Source organism: Colletotrichum lupini, chromosome 8, assembly GCF_023278565.1.
Source record: "Colletotrichum lupini chromosome 8, complete sequence".
NCBI lineage: Eukaryota > Fungi > Ascomycota > Sordariomycetes > Glomerellales > Glomerellaceae > Colletotrichum > Colletotrichum lupini.
In genome coordinates, this window is record NC_064681.1 from 4,032,711 (window position 1) to 4,047,564 (window position 14,854).

Below are 14,854 nucleotides of genomic sequence, written 5' to 3' on the forward strand. Positions count from 1 at the left end.
AGAGGAAAGACACACGCATGGAAGCTCTTCTACTTAGAATTCATCCTCCGCCTCCCGAATAGGGACAAGCAAATCGTCCGACTCCTCGTTAGGATCCCAATGAGCTGTCACGGCAACGCGCTGGATCTCCGCTTCTTCCTCTTGGCTGACAAACGGAACCACGGCATCGGGCCAAGCCGGGGCCCCGCCGATGCTCTTGGCGTGGGATGCGGGCAGAATCCACCGAGCATATCCCACTATTCGCCCGGTGACGGAATCCACGGCCTTTTGATGTCGCTTCGTATCGGGGTCACTGATGAGGTTTCGCGGCGTTCGCTTGGCTATCTGCATGATATGGTACTCATGGGTCCGATGGCACCAGGCGAGCTGCCAGTGGGGATCTGCCCAGAAGGCGGGGATGTTATTTCTGGTCAGCCAGCTCATGGCTGTCGGCCACAGTGCAGCCCGTAATGATGATTTTGGATGTAGTTTCCATCGCTTCGACTTGCGAAAACAGCGCAAGACCATGCTGGTTCTTTGGACAGAAGGACCGCAGCAAAGCGATATCTTGTGGGAGCTCATGACACTTTTGGACAACGTGGTCACTTGGTGGGTTTTCTGCCGTGGCCCGGCTATCGGCATTTTGGAACTGCATACAGCACCACCCCTGCATGCCAGGCCATGAACCAACATGTCAGCCTGACTGCTATCTAGCTCGGAGCTCAGCCAAGTTTTCGAACGACAATACAGTCCTTTGGAACAATAAATGGGCGTGTAACAGAATTGAAGAAGCTGTTACGGATCGAAAGACACCTGCTTAGTACACCTTCTATCTCGAAGGGCTACAATGACTCACCATCTGTGATTTGAGACTTTCGTTGAATACGTTCATGTATCGAAGCCGAAAGCTGTTCTTAAGAGCCTCAACACTCTGCCTCTTCACCCTGATGCAAGCTGTCGATCCTTCTACAGCTATGATGCAGGTTTCTAGCACTCACAGACGGCGACAGGCTGGAGAAGTCCGTCTGCCTTTCCCCGCCTTACCCAAGTCTCCAACGCTCTCAGAACAGTGTCGCGTGACCGTCATTCTCACCTCAACTCGTGATGATTCATCTCGTTGTCTTGCATAAACCTCCTTCCTTCTCTTTTCACTTGTCGTCAAATGATCACCATGGCAATTCTTGTCATCCATCACCCAATGAATACCGCCTCTTCAAACCCCGCATCAAACCCCGTGCTTCGTGCCCCGACCTAATCGCGACTAAACTCTGACGACGTGCCAACAAGGCCAGGCTATCCCCGGAAGAGGAAACGAGCTGACCCCCACGGAGGGATCTATGTATTTCTGGCTTGTCTGGCGTTTCTGTTCGGGGCCTAGCCCGACGTCCGAGCGGCTCTGCGGGTCCGGATCTGCGGGGCTGACCCCCATCCATCCCGTAATTCATGCGGGGAGCGGGTCGGACGCGAGACCACGAATCCGCGAAGAGGTTGTGTGTACTTGAACCGAAATGGTCTGATGCGTCTCTGATGGTTGCTCCCCTCTCTTCTCTCAAGGCTTGACATCTCAAGTCAGCTTTCCCCGCAGGTACCTCAATTCGCATCCTACCGTACGAGACGGCGCACGAATCACCTGAGTTTGGCTCCATGCAGAAACCCGTTTCGAGCCGACAATCGAATCTAGTGTAGCTGGCGGCAAATCATGCGGGGACGACTGGGCACCGACGTGGGGGTCTATGAACGTGTCGTAGGTAGATGGGGGGGCTTTTGATCTCCATGAAGCTCATCAGGGTAGTAACTCCAATAAGCATATGAAGAATATCCAGGAGGAACGAGTGTTGCAAGTTGTTTGGCAACATTTATTCAGACAACCACAACTATGCCGACTATTCTGGAAAAGCTCTTTTCTCTGGAGGGCCGCACAGCCGTGGTCACGGGAGGTACCCGGGGAATTGGCCAGGCCATGGCAGTATCACTTGCAGAAGCAGGATCAGATATCATCCTCATCCAAGTAAGAAAGCATGACCACGTAAATATGTAGCTTGACGTTAACAAAAGGAAAGAGAGACGAAAGCAACACTGAAACGAAAACACAAGTCGAGACCCTGGGCAGAAAAAGCTTCATCTACACAGCAGACCTTTCAAATCAAGAGGAAGTGGAGAGCTTGTCGAAGCGCATCTTAGCCGATGGCCACGATGTCAGCATTCTAGTCACCTGTGCCGGCATTCAACGCAGACATCCCGCGCACAAGTTTCCCATGGGCGACTGGGACGAGGTCCTCCAAGTCAACCTCAAGACAGTCTGGACTCTTTGCCGAGACTTTGGCGCTTACATGCTCACACGCAGCCCCAACTCGATAAACGGCCACCGTGGTAGCATCGTCAACGTGGCGTCGCTCGTCAGCTTCCAGGGAGGCATCACGGTGCCGGCCTACGCAGCGGCCAAGGGCGGCATAGCACAGCTGACCAAGGCGCTGAGCAACGAGTGGGCGAGCCAGGGTGTCAACGTGAATGCCATTGCGCCTGGGTATGTTGCAACAGATATGAATGAGGCGCTGATCAATAATCCGGAGAGGGCGGCAAGTATTCTGGCCAGGATCCCCGCGGGAAGATGGGGTACCCCGGATGACTTCAAGGGTGCCACAGTGTTCCTCGCGGGGGCGGGGAGTTTGTACGTTTCGGGAGAGCTGCTTACTGTCGATGGGGGCTGGATGGGCCGATGATACTTGAAGCTGTGTACTTAGTCAAGTAGAGATGTGAGAATACAACATAAAGTAACATCTGGTCCAGAATAGTATCGACATGATCTGCAAACTAAAGCACTGCTCATGGGACGGCATCTTGAGCTGAGTGAACCCCACGCCTTGATGTGTCTTGTATACAACGGCACTTGCTTTCCCCGCTTGGCCACAGGTCAGACTGACGCTCGATTCCAGATGGGCGTGGAGCCAGGAAGAACTCCTCTGTTTGAACATGGTGTGATGTGGCGTGGGGGTTCGGACATTTTCCGATCCTCTGATGGTGTAATGTCATGCATTTACGCACATCATCCCGAGGTTGGATATCTCTGACCTCTAGAGTCAAATAATGTCGAGTGGCAAGAGGACCGTAAGCAAAACCCTCCAACAATAGCTCAAAGCACAACCGAACTCGCGGAAGTGATTTGGAAACAGCTTGATCGGACTATTCGAAGTGATATACTGGCAGTGATTTGGCAAATAATGCGCTTCCAGATAACTGTCATATATCGAGGGATGCTGATGACAGCAATTGGACTAATTCAGTTGCTAAAACTGCAGTATAACTCCAACAATTGAGCCGTCCAACTACCATTCTCTGATGCTGCCGTCGGGGCCATGGAAAACCTTGCACTGCCACGGCTCTGTCTCTTTGGAAATTTTGATAACCATCTCCTCATCGATATCAATGCCCAACCCGTAGCCCGTCGGCGCTTTTACATAACCGCCCTCGATATCGAACACCGTGGGATTCTTCAGATATGTCAAGAGATCGATGTCTCCTGCCTCAGTATTGTAGTGCATTCCCAGACTCATCTCAAGAATAGAAAAGTTGGGCGCTGATAAGGCGACTTGTACGCTTGCCGCAAAGGCGACGGGACCAAGAGGGCAGTGGGGTGCAATTGCCACATCATAGGCTTCGGCCATTGTAGCGATGCGCTTTGTTTCGGATATACCTCCAGCATGAGCAATATCCGGTTGAAGGATGTCGACGCTGGCGTCCTCCAGGAAGCGTTTGATGTCCCATCTCGTGTAAAGACGCTCACCAAAAGCAATCGGAATCGTCGTCTGATTTGAGAGCTGCTTGATGGCTTCCGGGTGCTCGCAAAGTAGGGGCTACTCGATGAATAGGGGTTCATATGGTTCTAGAGCTCTGGCCAGCTGCTTTGCCATTGCCTTGTGCAGGCGGCCGTGGAAATCGAGACCAGCGTCGAGACCAAGAGCCTTGACCTGTTTGAGACGCTCAACTGTGTCTTTCAGGGCTCTGGGAGAGTCAACCCAGTTCATGTCCTCTGTTGCGTTCATCTTGACGCATGTCAGACCTTGAGCAATGCGCTTTTTTCTGAACGGATTATTAGTATCGTAACTTCCTGCCGAATATCGGGATACTTACGCTGCGGCCTCAACATCTGATGGTCTGTCGCCCCCAATCCAGCAGTACACTTGAACCTTGTTGCGGACCTGGCCGCCCAGTAGCTCGTAAATGGGAACTTTCAGGTTGCGACCTATAGATCATGACTAATTAGACATTTTTCTCGGCTATGTGGAGTCTTCGTGTAGGATATTGCACATACCTTTCAGATCCCACAACGCAATGTCAATGCCTGACATTGCTGACATGAAGACGGGGCCTCCTCGATAAAAGCCATGGCGCCAGAATGTTTGCCAAATGTGCTCAATGTTGCTGGGCAGAAGTCAGACAAAGTCTTACGAAAGTAAGTTGAATACTTTACCCTGCTTCAAGACCGACTATCCTAGGGATCATCTCCTCAAGACAGCCCTCAACAGCCAGATCATGACCCTCGAGCGTTGCCTCGCCCCAACCATACTCGCCATTCTCGTCGGTGATTTTCACCATGAGCCAACGAGGCTTTACGCGGTAATACCGCACGGACGCAATCTTAGCCATGATGTACTAGAGGACGGGAATGGCTCAATAGTGTTCAGATGATTCGAAGCTGGTCGTGATAGAACTCAATACAGTTCAAGCAGTCGTAAAGCACATACAATCATTCATGATTCATCCCATTCTTAACAATGGCCCCCGCATCGTGAAGCTCTGCCATGCAGCGGTACATGTGTAACAATACGATCCACAAGGCCTCAAGGATTGGGGTCACCGGGTATGCCCTCCACGTCTGGCGTTGGTGGTTCATCCCCCACGTCTGGCACGACCCCCACCGAGGCTGGCACAATTGTTCAATACGTGGAGAAATCGTGGAGAATGCATGGGAAAATCCACGATCTCCACCCATTTTACGGGCCGCGGCCCAACGCGGTGTTGTTCCCGTTCCACGTTAGACACAAGTTGTCCGGCTCGGACAATCTAGTCATGCATTTCTTGTTCTCGTGCCTCGTGCTCACCTCATTATCCACACATGAAATTGTGCGCCCTAGCTCGTTCCCAAACATGGTAGTTTCTTTTACGAACCGATTTCGTGGTGTGGGTTTGTCATGACTCGAAGGGATCTAGCTGGCACGGCTGACGCCCGCTGATGTGTTGGGTGCAGCGGAATTGCTTCGAAAGCTCACAAACATGTCTCTAATCACCTTCAACGTCAAGCAACTATGCTGCCGAGATATGGCTATTTGACTGGCTAGGTAGGTACTGAGGCAATCAACGTAGTGAGACAATCAACTGACTGCGAGGAGTACGGATAGACGGGCATTTGTGGCTGCATAATTCCTTCAGGTAACCCAGGTACTCAACTTAGTAGGGTGAGGTACCTTGTTTCTCAGCAAGGGGCTGCTGAAGGGCAGCTCATGCCAAGATGTTGAGGATTTTGTGAAGAGCCACATCGGTGTTCATACCGAAGCTGTGTGTGTCGCCGCGCATCTGGGTGGATACTGATTCATTGCCGTTCGAGCAACTCTTCTTACGCTCCCCCGCCAGGCCCGATCGGAGTTGGCCTTCCGCCGACACTCAAGAGGCGACTGACACCGTGAGACAGAAAAGTGGCGTCGTTGTGAAAGCGGCTGATTTGCCCACACTTTGGATCATTTATAGGTGTCCAATCAGCGATGAGTTTTGATAGCCGACGCGTATTCTTACGTTCATCTCCAATCCTCCGTCTATTAGTCTATCATTCCACATTAGTCGTCATCTATTAGTTCGCATTTTATCCCGATCTCATCTTTTCTCTCCACCTTGCAATGATCATGCAGTCTCACGTCCTCCCGGGTTGTTGCTGTGGTGCGCTGGTGCGCTGTGCCAGCACTTGCTCGTGGCTGTCGTGGTTGCCATCATGTGAGCTTTTCTCACTCGGGTGTCCCATTTCTTCATCCCTACTCTCACTGAACGTGTTATCTGGCTTCGCCTCCTCGATCGGATGCAAGCCTCTGTCTTTGATCAACAGACAGCCCACCAAGCACAACCCAATCAGTGGTATCTGAAGAATGAAAACTGCTCGACTTGCCGCCATGTATGCGTCGAGGACCGCGGACTTATCTTGCTCATTCAGTTGCGGTATCGAGTAAGTACTGCTGGCGAGGTCCTTGAAGCCTGAAGGCAGGTTTGCTCGCAAAGTTGCTTGAAGCACTGCCGCGGAGACGGCTAATCCGCAAGCACCACCGGCACATCGAAAAAAGTTGCGATTTGAGGTGATGACTGCCCGGCGAGACTTGATGGAGTGCGCCTGCAGGGCCACCAGCGTTGGCTGGAAGATGAATCCGACACCAATGCCGATGATCAGCAGAGGAATTACGATGATTCCAGGCTTGGTATTTCGGTCGAAAATAAGTGTGAGACCAGCTCCTCTATGTCATTTGTCAGATAGATGCAAACGTAGTAGCCGAGATCGGGAAAGCCCTCGACTCACAGCGTCCAGAGGCCAAAGCCTGCCCAGATCACTTCTCCATACCGCTGAGTTCTCGATATGTACTGTCCCGAGATGATTGAGAATACGGATTGACAAACAACTAAGGAAACATAGATTCCCGCCGAATGAATGACCGAGAATTGATGAGCGTTCTGGAGATACAGCGGGATGTAGTAGAGATATCCTTGGTACGCTGCTCCGAACAGAAATGACTGTGCCAAGAGGACAACAACAACCTTGTTCTTGAAGATGGGAACTGTGTATTGTTAGCTAGCACTCGGGGACATATTTCTTGTGGACGAATATTACCTGGCATCATCGGAAGCTTGGCGAACTTCCACTCCACAATGACAAAAGACACAAGAGCAAGCGCCCCTATTGTCAACATGCTGATAACCATTGCTGAATTCCATGGAAAATATGCGCCACCTGGCAGACTTAATCAGCTTTTGCTCTATCAATGCACGGGATCGAGCCGAGGAATAACTGACCTCCAGAGATGGGAATAAGCAGCAAAATAACGCCGGCCGACGAGGTGAATGAGCCTGCATAGTCGATCTTTCTGACACTCTTCATGAAGTCGTCATCTGGAGGCTTAGATGGCAGGAAGAAGTATGAGATGATACCGACGATAACACCGAGGGGTGAGAGCATCCAAAAGAACGCTCTCCATGTTGCCCTCTCAACAAAGGCGGCAGCAAGAAAAGGGCCGAGAACATTTCCAAGACCAACCATCGAGCCCAAGATTCCTTGATACTTGCCTCTTTGTTCCAAAGTAACAACATCGGAAACAATGATCATGGCGAGATTCGTGATACCGCCTCCGCCGATGCCCGCAACGCCACGGAAGATGTAAAACATTGTCGCATTCTGTGAAAGCCCACAGAGCAAGTCTGCAATTGACAAAAGACCGATGGCGCTCAGAAATACGGCTTTTCGGCCGAAAATATCTGAGAAACGCCCGTAGAGCGTCTGAAATGTCGTGTTGGCGATGAGCGATGACGTACCCGCCCATGATATCGTATCCTCCGCGTTGAGGTCCGCAGCAATCGTTGGCAAAGTGATACTGATGCCATTCTGGTCGATGAATGAGACTAATAAAGTCACTGCAAGTGTTGCAAAGACAACTAGGAGTTTCTTCAAAGGTAAGATGTTTGTCTGGTCGTGGAGAGCCTTTTCGGCCTTGGTTGTTTCCTGATCGCCCCTCATGCTGCAACCCTGGGTAGTCGATCGCTTGGGACAAAGTACAACAATTACGATGGCAAGAATATCGGCGTAAAGTATGGCCGAGTGATTAGGAAGCTCCAAGAGAATATGCGGCTGAAACTATGAGTAAAAGACCAGCGCATGAAAACTTTTCGTGAGACAATCCGACGTTGAGAGCGGATACCAGCGTCCGGAGGAGCCAAGACTCGGATCACCGCCGTCAAAGATTGGTCAATCGGCCTCATCTCGGCTCCGGGTTCGGCAGCGAAAAAACTGGGCTGAAAAGTTGAAGGGGGGCGAATTCAACGTTGACTATTGAAAAAATGGGTGCGTCATGGCTAGGCCAGACCAACAAGGGATTTCGGCAAGTTTTGAAGCGATGGACTCCACAAAAGTCGTTGCTGGTCGGAACGTCCGATGCCGTCGGCTGGTCGCCAATGTGGCTCGCTTATCATTCTCGGCGGATGTCCGACGCTATTTATCCCGCATGATTCGCTCACCTGGAGACCATGTTATCAGAAAGCATTCGCTCGTCTGGTCGGTAGAAGGTGCCAATTTGGCAGCTAAGCTACTTCTTATCGAAAGGTTGAGATGGAGATGAGATAGCGGCATCAAGGGAAAGGCAGCTTTCAGTCATGATAAGGAAATACAACCTCAACTTGATAAATAAAGTAATGACGGCGAAGAATCGCAACTTGACATGAAACTTCGTAAGGTGTGTTGATGGTACTGGTTGAAAGGCACAACAAGTGTATCTGGAATTATTCAAACAATTTACACTGAGCGATGATGTTCTTGACGAGGCTCACAAGAGCTTGCTCGTCCCGGCACGAGTTCAAGCAATTCATCCAAACCAAAGAACATCCCGAAGAGGGGACGGCGTACTTCAACGAAGACTTGCTACCTACTCCTTCAGGTCAGTTGTCAGTTGAAAGCTTTTCGACACAATGAGCAAATAGCTTATTTTTCTCTGAAGAGCATCGAAGTTGGACAGCTTTACACTTCTTCACGTACTACTTGACCCAGACATTTTCTCCAGGCTCTTACAATCTTGGAGCAACTCTCATCTCAATTGGCTTAGTATGTTGAGTCTAGTCTCTACCGTACATTATACTATGAGGAGTCTCTTACAATCAATGCGCAGCAATGGTGGCACGGCATGATTGCAGCCGTGATCGGCTCCGCTATCCTCAGCGTTGTGGTGTTCCTCAACTCCCGCGGTGCAACTTGCTATCATGTTGGATTCCCCGTTTACGTTCGCGCTGCTGCCGGTGTTAGCGGTGCAAACCTATTTATAGTCGTACGCGCCTCCGTCGCCGTCATCTACTTCGCAACTCAGTCATTCTATGGCGGTATGCTCACTTCAGTGGCCCTCAGGGCCATATTCGGCTCCGGGTGGGATAATATTACTAACCGCCTCCCGACAAGCGCGGGGATTACTTCCAAGAACCTGTTGGCATTCTTCATCTTCTGGATCATGCAGTTTCCGGTGATGTTCATCCATCCGACTATGCTTCGACACCTATTTGTGGTGAAGTCCGTGGCTACAACTGCAGGTCTAGTCGGCGTCCTAGGATGGGCAGTACATGCGAATGGAGGGAGCCTGGGTGGTTTTAACTTTGGAGCAAAGTCTCTAAGCGGCGCGGCACTTGTGTGGCCCATGATCCAAGCTATTAACAGCGTCATGGCGGCCCTCTGCCCGATCCTGGTCAACCAACCTGATGTCGCTCGGTACGCTACACGTCCAGCACAGGCAACCTGGTCACAAGCCATTGGGATCCTGGTCAGTAAGGTGCTCGTCATGTTTCTGAGCTGTGCCACAACTAGTGCGGCTGCTGGTGTTCTTGGCAAGAGCTATTGGAACGTCTGGGATCTCTACAACGCTATCTTGACTGAGTACTGGGGTCCTGGAGCCCGCGCTGGGATGTTCTTCGCTTCGGCGGTAAGATGAACATCGTCCAGAGCGGTTTTCGGTTTGCTAATCGGTGTATCAGGGCATGATTTTGGCGATTATCGCGACCAATGCCGGCTCAAATTCCCTGCCTGTCGGTGCTGATACCAGCGGGCTGTGGCCGAGGTATATCAACATTGTCAGGGGTCAGGTGATATGTGCTCTGCTTGCACCCCTTTGTGTACCGTGGAAAATTATCGCCAGTGCCAGTTCCTTCCTCACTTTCTTGGGGTCATACACCGTTTTCTTGATGCCGACCTGTGGTGTAAGTACAAGTAGTCTTTATCCCTACAAGAAATCCCCGTCGTATTAATGAATCTCCAGATCATGGTTGTAGACTACTGGATCATCCGTCGAGGAAACCTCCATGTTCCAAGCTTGTACACAAAAGTAGAAGGCGCTCCTTACACGTACTACAAAGGTTGGAATTTGCGCGCGGTCGCCGCATGGGTTGCTGGCGTTGCATTTACTGTACATGGCATTGCTGGAAATCTTGACCCCGACTCCGTTAACCAGGCAAGCAAGAACATGTATAAGCTCGGTTTTCTGCTTTCTCTCGCAATGGGTTCGCTAGTCTACTTCGTAGCTTGTGCTATCTGGCCCATTCCGGTTTATCCACAAGAGCTGGAGTCAGAGATACGCACGGGCTTTGAGAGCATGGCGCCATCAGAGGGTTTCTTTCCCGGAGAGAGTGTTGATACTATTCGTGGAGTCTTTTATGCCGTTGAGGAGACTGAAGTCAAGCAGACTACGGGGAAGAGCGCCGGCGCTGAGTCTATCAGCGAGAAGTATACGGTTTAGAATAAGGTGTGGTCAAATACTACGTACTCGGATAACAAATTTGTACGTTTCATTTCGTCAGATTTTCGCGTCTTCCAAACAAACTGGTCTAACTTCCTAATGGAATTATCAAGAGTCTTCGATTACTTGTCTTATCACCATAAAATCACCGTTGAAATTTGCCCCAACTGGTGAAAGGTTTCGACAACCTTTTCCCAGAAAAGATATCTTCTGCTAAATGCAAGGGACCAGACAGTACTTCCATTGTATTCCATTTCAAGGAGAACCGTTTTTAGATTTAATTCGATTCAAATGCTCTATTCGTTCCAAGTGCCTGAAAGACTCTGTAGTAACTCAAAATTCGGCATCCAGACAGGACTTGCACCTTCTGTGTCCTGATCGATCCAATTTGCAAGCTCTGCAACCATCGGCCAAGCGCCCTCAAACTCCCCAAGCGCTATTCCACCGTCTTCAGACATCAAGAATTGATTGTAAGTGCTATCAATCGGACGCGTCGTGGTCTCGTTCCCACTGAGGTCAGGATTTTGTACTCCACGGCTATCAGCCGCACCCGGTGCTTTGCCGGCTCTCATTTGGGCCGAGGCCATCTCAGCAAGGCCAGCCTCGTTGTCCTGAAGCTTTTCCATGGCTGCATTGACAAGCACCTCAAATGCGTCTCGGTACTTACGTACCCAGGGAGCCCTCTCGCTCATGACGAAGAGCACTAGGGAGCAAGCTCTGATATCGTTTGACACAGCCACCGACCAAAGGGCATTACCCTGGGTCCAGATTCCATACACGAGAGTGACTCCTGCAACAAAGACTGTTTGGACTGCGATGAAGCTGTGGCCGTAGTCTAGCGTCTGATGCAATCTCTTATGTGCTTGGCATATGTCACCTGCGGCTCGCATGCACAGTCCGTAGAACGGGTCTGTTGCTGGTAGTATCGGCAAAAATGGCTGTATCAGAAGACGGAGCGCACGATTGTAGAGCAGAAGCGCATAGTTCAGATCTGGATGACCTGCAGGAATCCAATCCCTCAGAGAGTCCCGCCAGAATTTGAGTTGCTGATGCAGCCGGTCTAGTTTGGGCCGGAGTGCGTCCAAAGTCTTGTCCGTACGATAGACCGAGTGGTGAATCTTGGACTCGATCCTGCGAAGCTTAAAAAGAACAAGTGCTAGAGTGATGTCGTTCCCGACAAGGACCGAAGCAGATGGGCTCCCGTTGATGATGGTATTCGGAAGCTCAACGTCGATCTGGTTATCTGCGATGCTTAAAGGCCGACCCAGCGACACTGCTATGGTTCTTTCAAGAGAATAGACAGACCAAAAAAGCCTGCGTCTTCTTTGAACGATAGGACCATCAAGATTTTGTTCATGTGCCGCATGATGTAAGCCGAGATCGATTGATGTTCTCATTGCTAGGCCAATCATGTACCACAGCCCATGACTAGATGTTGACCGAAGATGGAACATCACGAGTAACGTCATTGCCTCGATGTTCTGGACTGTTCTCGACTCTCTGGCTGCTGAGATATGCTGTAAAGCAGTGATATAGAGAGCCTTCAGGAATGATGTCAACAATCTCAAACCTAAGGTACTTAATAATGGTGTCAAAAGCATACCTCTGGAGATAACACTGGCCCCCTTTGCGTCAATTGCACTAAAGTTGCCCCCATAGCGTATACAAGGTACAACTTGAAGATACCGAAGCGTTCAATCCTTGTAAGAGTTTGTGTTGGTTTAGCAGCCAGAGTCATTCTCTCGCTATGCAACTTCCACAACTCCTCAGGCTCCAGGAAAGGGTACTTGGAGTGCAGCTGAGAAGTGTACGCTTTGAGCATTTGAGAACCCTGCTCATCACTTGGAGGTTCCTTGACACTATGAGCCAAAAGATCTTCCACTGTGATGCATCTCGGACTGGGATTGATGCAGTTAGCTTGATTGCCTGTAGTGCTATCCTGTATGTCTGGCAACATCTTATTCCAGACAGTCGCTTGAACCATCTCGCCAAGATTCAGGGCTAGGGATAGTCCAGACGAGGGTCCAACATAAGCCGGCGCCTCGAAGTTTCCTAGCGAGACGTGTGCTACAACGTCACTGAGGGCATTTTTGTCTCTACCCGACGGAACCGAGTAGTTGCTTGCGGTTTCCCTTGGAGTTGTGGTTGCTTCTGGGGTAGGGACTTGGGCTAGCTTGTTCTCCAAGAAAGCTACTCGCTCTTCGAGAGCTCGTGTGTATCTGCATCGGAGTTCAGTCTACATACATTCGATCAAAACTTTACAACTTAATCGGCATCGAAGGACCAACTACTTACGCAATCGATGAAGCATCGTCGGAGACATCTGTCTTATCACACTGTGCTCCTGATTTACGACAATTGGAGCAAATAGGATATTGGTCGTCACACTGGACCTAGAATCAGAGGAAAACGTCCTGCGTGCAATTTTGATTGGCTCTGGGTAAGCACCTTCTGCTTACGACTTTTGCATCTCGTACATGCAGTCCTGCCCCTCTTCCGGGGGTTCACAGCTACAGCCCCGGGCGTGGCCAGGGGCGGTGATACCGAGTTCTGAGTTTCGGACGTCATGCCCGTCCTTCAATGCCAAGGTTTGTTGTGCTGCCCAAAAACTTCGTTCGGATGATAGTGGCGGAGATCCGATTTACATACTTGTCGGATCCTCCTAAAATTTGCCGATGCCGCCTGAGCGCAGTTGATTGTTGGGACTAATCCGTGCAGGGCTAGTCTCTTCGGACAACATCCGATTCTATGAACAGTCACCTCCGATCGGAGGTTCCGACCATATTTGTGTCAACTGGCCGTTTTCGGCATTCGACCGTCTCGACAGGGTGCTTTCTGGCCGAAATCTGAGAATCCTAACAACAAGCGGTGTTTGGTCGACAACCCATTGCGCGACGATTATTCGCGTTATACCATTTGTTTCGGCTAGTCTACGTCTATTGGTTCTGACCCCGAGCTAGTTCTCGATTCCAATGAGCCTGAGAAGGCTCACACGGTCAAACAATTTGATATTGACTACATACATGTGATTCATTTGCCCTTCATCCACTTCCTGTTTGGCTCGTATGGAAATTCCGCTCTCATGTGTTTGGCGATATCTCGTCTCGTTGTAACCCAAACTCCTTCTTTTTCCGCAATGTACTTCATGAACTTCCTCAAAGCCTCCGATCTGCCTGGTTTGCCAATGATACGTGTATGCAATGGAATGTTCATCAGCTTGCCGCCCTCTCTGTACAAGCAATCAAAGGTGTTCTTCAAATACTGCTCATACGTCTCCGCAACAGAGCTGCCAAAGCCGGGCGACATGTGAAATTTTCCATCGTTGCAATCATAATTGTAGGGGATAAGCAGCATGCCTTCTCGCTTCTCCTCTGGCAACTCCTTCTCCCATGGCAAGTCGAGCCAGTAAGGAACATCATCGTTGTAGCATTCAGAAGACCAGAGAAACTCTCCTCCAAGACTCTTCCATACTTCCGGGAATAGCGAGGGGGTATTGGGTGTACCACGGCCAAAGTAAGCGCCGACGGGCATCTCACCTGATACTTCCTTCAGCATCAGGATGTTCTGTTTGATGTATTCCTTGTCCTCCTCGAGTGAATAGTTCCAGATATCCAGCCATCTGAGTCCGTGACAAGCGATTTCGTGCCCGTCTCGGACCAGCGCCTTTGCAAAGGTTGGGTTACGCTTGAGCGCGTGCGCTACAGCGTAAGTAGTGAAGCTCCAGCCAAACTCTTTGAAGAGACGGATAAGACGCCAAGAGGCTGAGCGACTGCCATACTCAAAGTCTTGCTCAGCATTGAGGTACCTGGCGCCTTCTTTGTAGCCACCGGATGCGCCTTTCTCCCATAAGTAAGGTTCTGAGAAAGGGTCTCCGTCCAATGTGCTTCGTTCTCCGCCTTCCCTAATCATGTTTAGTGACAATATCGTCGAGTTGGTGATAACCAAACCTACTCATAGTTGAGGACGAAAGAAACCGCGATACGGGCACCATCTGGCCATTTTGGATCGAAGCCCTCCTCGCCGAAACCTAAGGGTTATTGTATCAGTTATCGCGACTACGCTGAAAGTAACAACAGACTCACCCTCAAAGTCCCGGGGTATCTGCAAGCTTTCTTCGACATGAACCATTTTGTTAAGTGTAAAGATTAATCGGGTTGTTGATGATGGATTCCAGTAATGAGAGAGAATGTGAAACAGTCGCTTTTACCAGTTATTTGAACTGGCACATAACATTTTTGAAAGAAACATGAATGCATAAAGGCGCACCCATGATATACATCCAGCTCAAGGAAATGCTCTTCGATTAAGGTATATTCACCGAGGCCAATCAGGCGTTATCGCGATATGCTTGATACCAAGCGGGG

General features: G+C 50.3%; 6 protein-coding genes across 6 annotated transcripts; 2 read left to right on the plus strand and 4 right to left on the minus strand.

The window, feature by feature from the left end:
• Positions 1-33: 33 nt before the first annotated feature.
• CLUP02_15677 (acetyltransferase) lies at positions 34-1,066 on the minus strand (the record flags this gene model as incomplete). Its single annotated transcript, XM_049294601.1, has 3 exons — positions 34-771; positions 836-923; positions 978-1,066. The coding sequence occupies 3 exons, from the start codon at positions 1,064-1,066 to the stop codon at positions 34-36; spliced, it is 915 nt and encodes a 304-aa protein (XP_049151747.1).
• Positions 1,067-1,855: 789 nt separating this feature from the next.
• Positions 1,856-2,699, plus strand: CLUP02_15678 (2-deoxy-D-gluconate 3-dehydrogenase; the record flags this gene model as incomplete). Its single annotated transcript, XM_049294602.1, has 2 exons — positions 1,856-1,987; positions 2,040-2,699. The coding sequence occupies 2 exons, from the start codon at positions 1,856-1,858 to the stop codon at positions 2,697-2,699; spliced, it is 792 nt and encodes a 263-aa protein (XP_049151748.1).
• A 603-nt stretch (positions 2,700-3,302) lies between these two features.
• CLUP02_15679 (galactonate dehydratase) lies at positions 3,303-4,623 on the minus strand (the record flags this gene model as incomplete). The annotated part of the gene is made up of 5 exons (XM_049294603.1): positions 3,303-3,830; positions 3,945-4,056; positions 4,108-4,219; positions 4,289-4,398; positions 4,448-4,623. The coding sequence occupies 5 exons, from the start codon at positions 4,621-4,623 to the stop codon at positions 3,303-3,305; spliced, it is 1,038 nt and encodes a 345-aa protein (XP_049151749.1).
• Positions 4,624-5,475: 852 nt separating this feature from the next.
• Positions 5,476-7,983, minus strand: CLUP02_15680 (uncharacterized protein; the record flags this gene model as incomplete). Its single annotated transcript, XM_049294604.1, has 9 exons — positions 5,476-5,530; positions 5,595-5,704; positions 5,767-5,786; positions 5,886-5,942; positions 6,010-6,470; positions 6,533-6,788; positions 6,842-6,961; positions 7,024-7,858; positions 7,900-7,983. The coding sequence occupies 9 exons, from the start codon at positions 7,981-7,983 to the stop codon at positions 5,476-5,478; spliced, it is 1,998 nt and encodes a 665-aa protein (XP_049151750.1).
• Positions 7,984-8,524: 541 nt separating this feature from the next.
• CLUP02_15681 (allantoin transport) lies at positions 8,525-10,490 on the plus strand (the record flags this gene model as incomplete). The annotated part of the gene is made up of 5 exons (XM_049294605.1): positions 8,525-8,654; positions 8,778-8,818; positions 8,883-9,680; positions 9,733-9,954; positions 10,014-10,490. 5 exons carry the CDS (start codon positions 8,525-8,527, stop codon positions 10,488-10,490), a joined length of 1,668 nt encoding a protein of 555 aa, XP_049151751.1.
• A 296-nt stretch (positions 10,491-10,786) lies between these two features.
• On the minus strand, positions 10,787-14,618 carry CLUP02_15682 (chitin deacetylase 1; the record flags this gene model as incomplete). Its single annotated transcript, XM_049294606.1, has 10 exons — positions 10,787-12,007; positions 12,094-12,709; positions 12,786-12,883; positions 12,939-13,065; positions 13,140-13,172; positions 13,251-13,345; positions 13,483-13,542; positions 13,611-14,391; positions 14,442-14,517; positions 14,573-14,618. 10 exons carry the CDS (start codon positions 14,616-14,618, stop codon positions 10,787-10,789), a joined length of 3,153 nt encoding a protein of 1,050 aa, XP_049151752.1.
• Between the last annotated feature and the right edge of the window lie 236 nt (positions 14,619-14,854).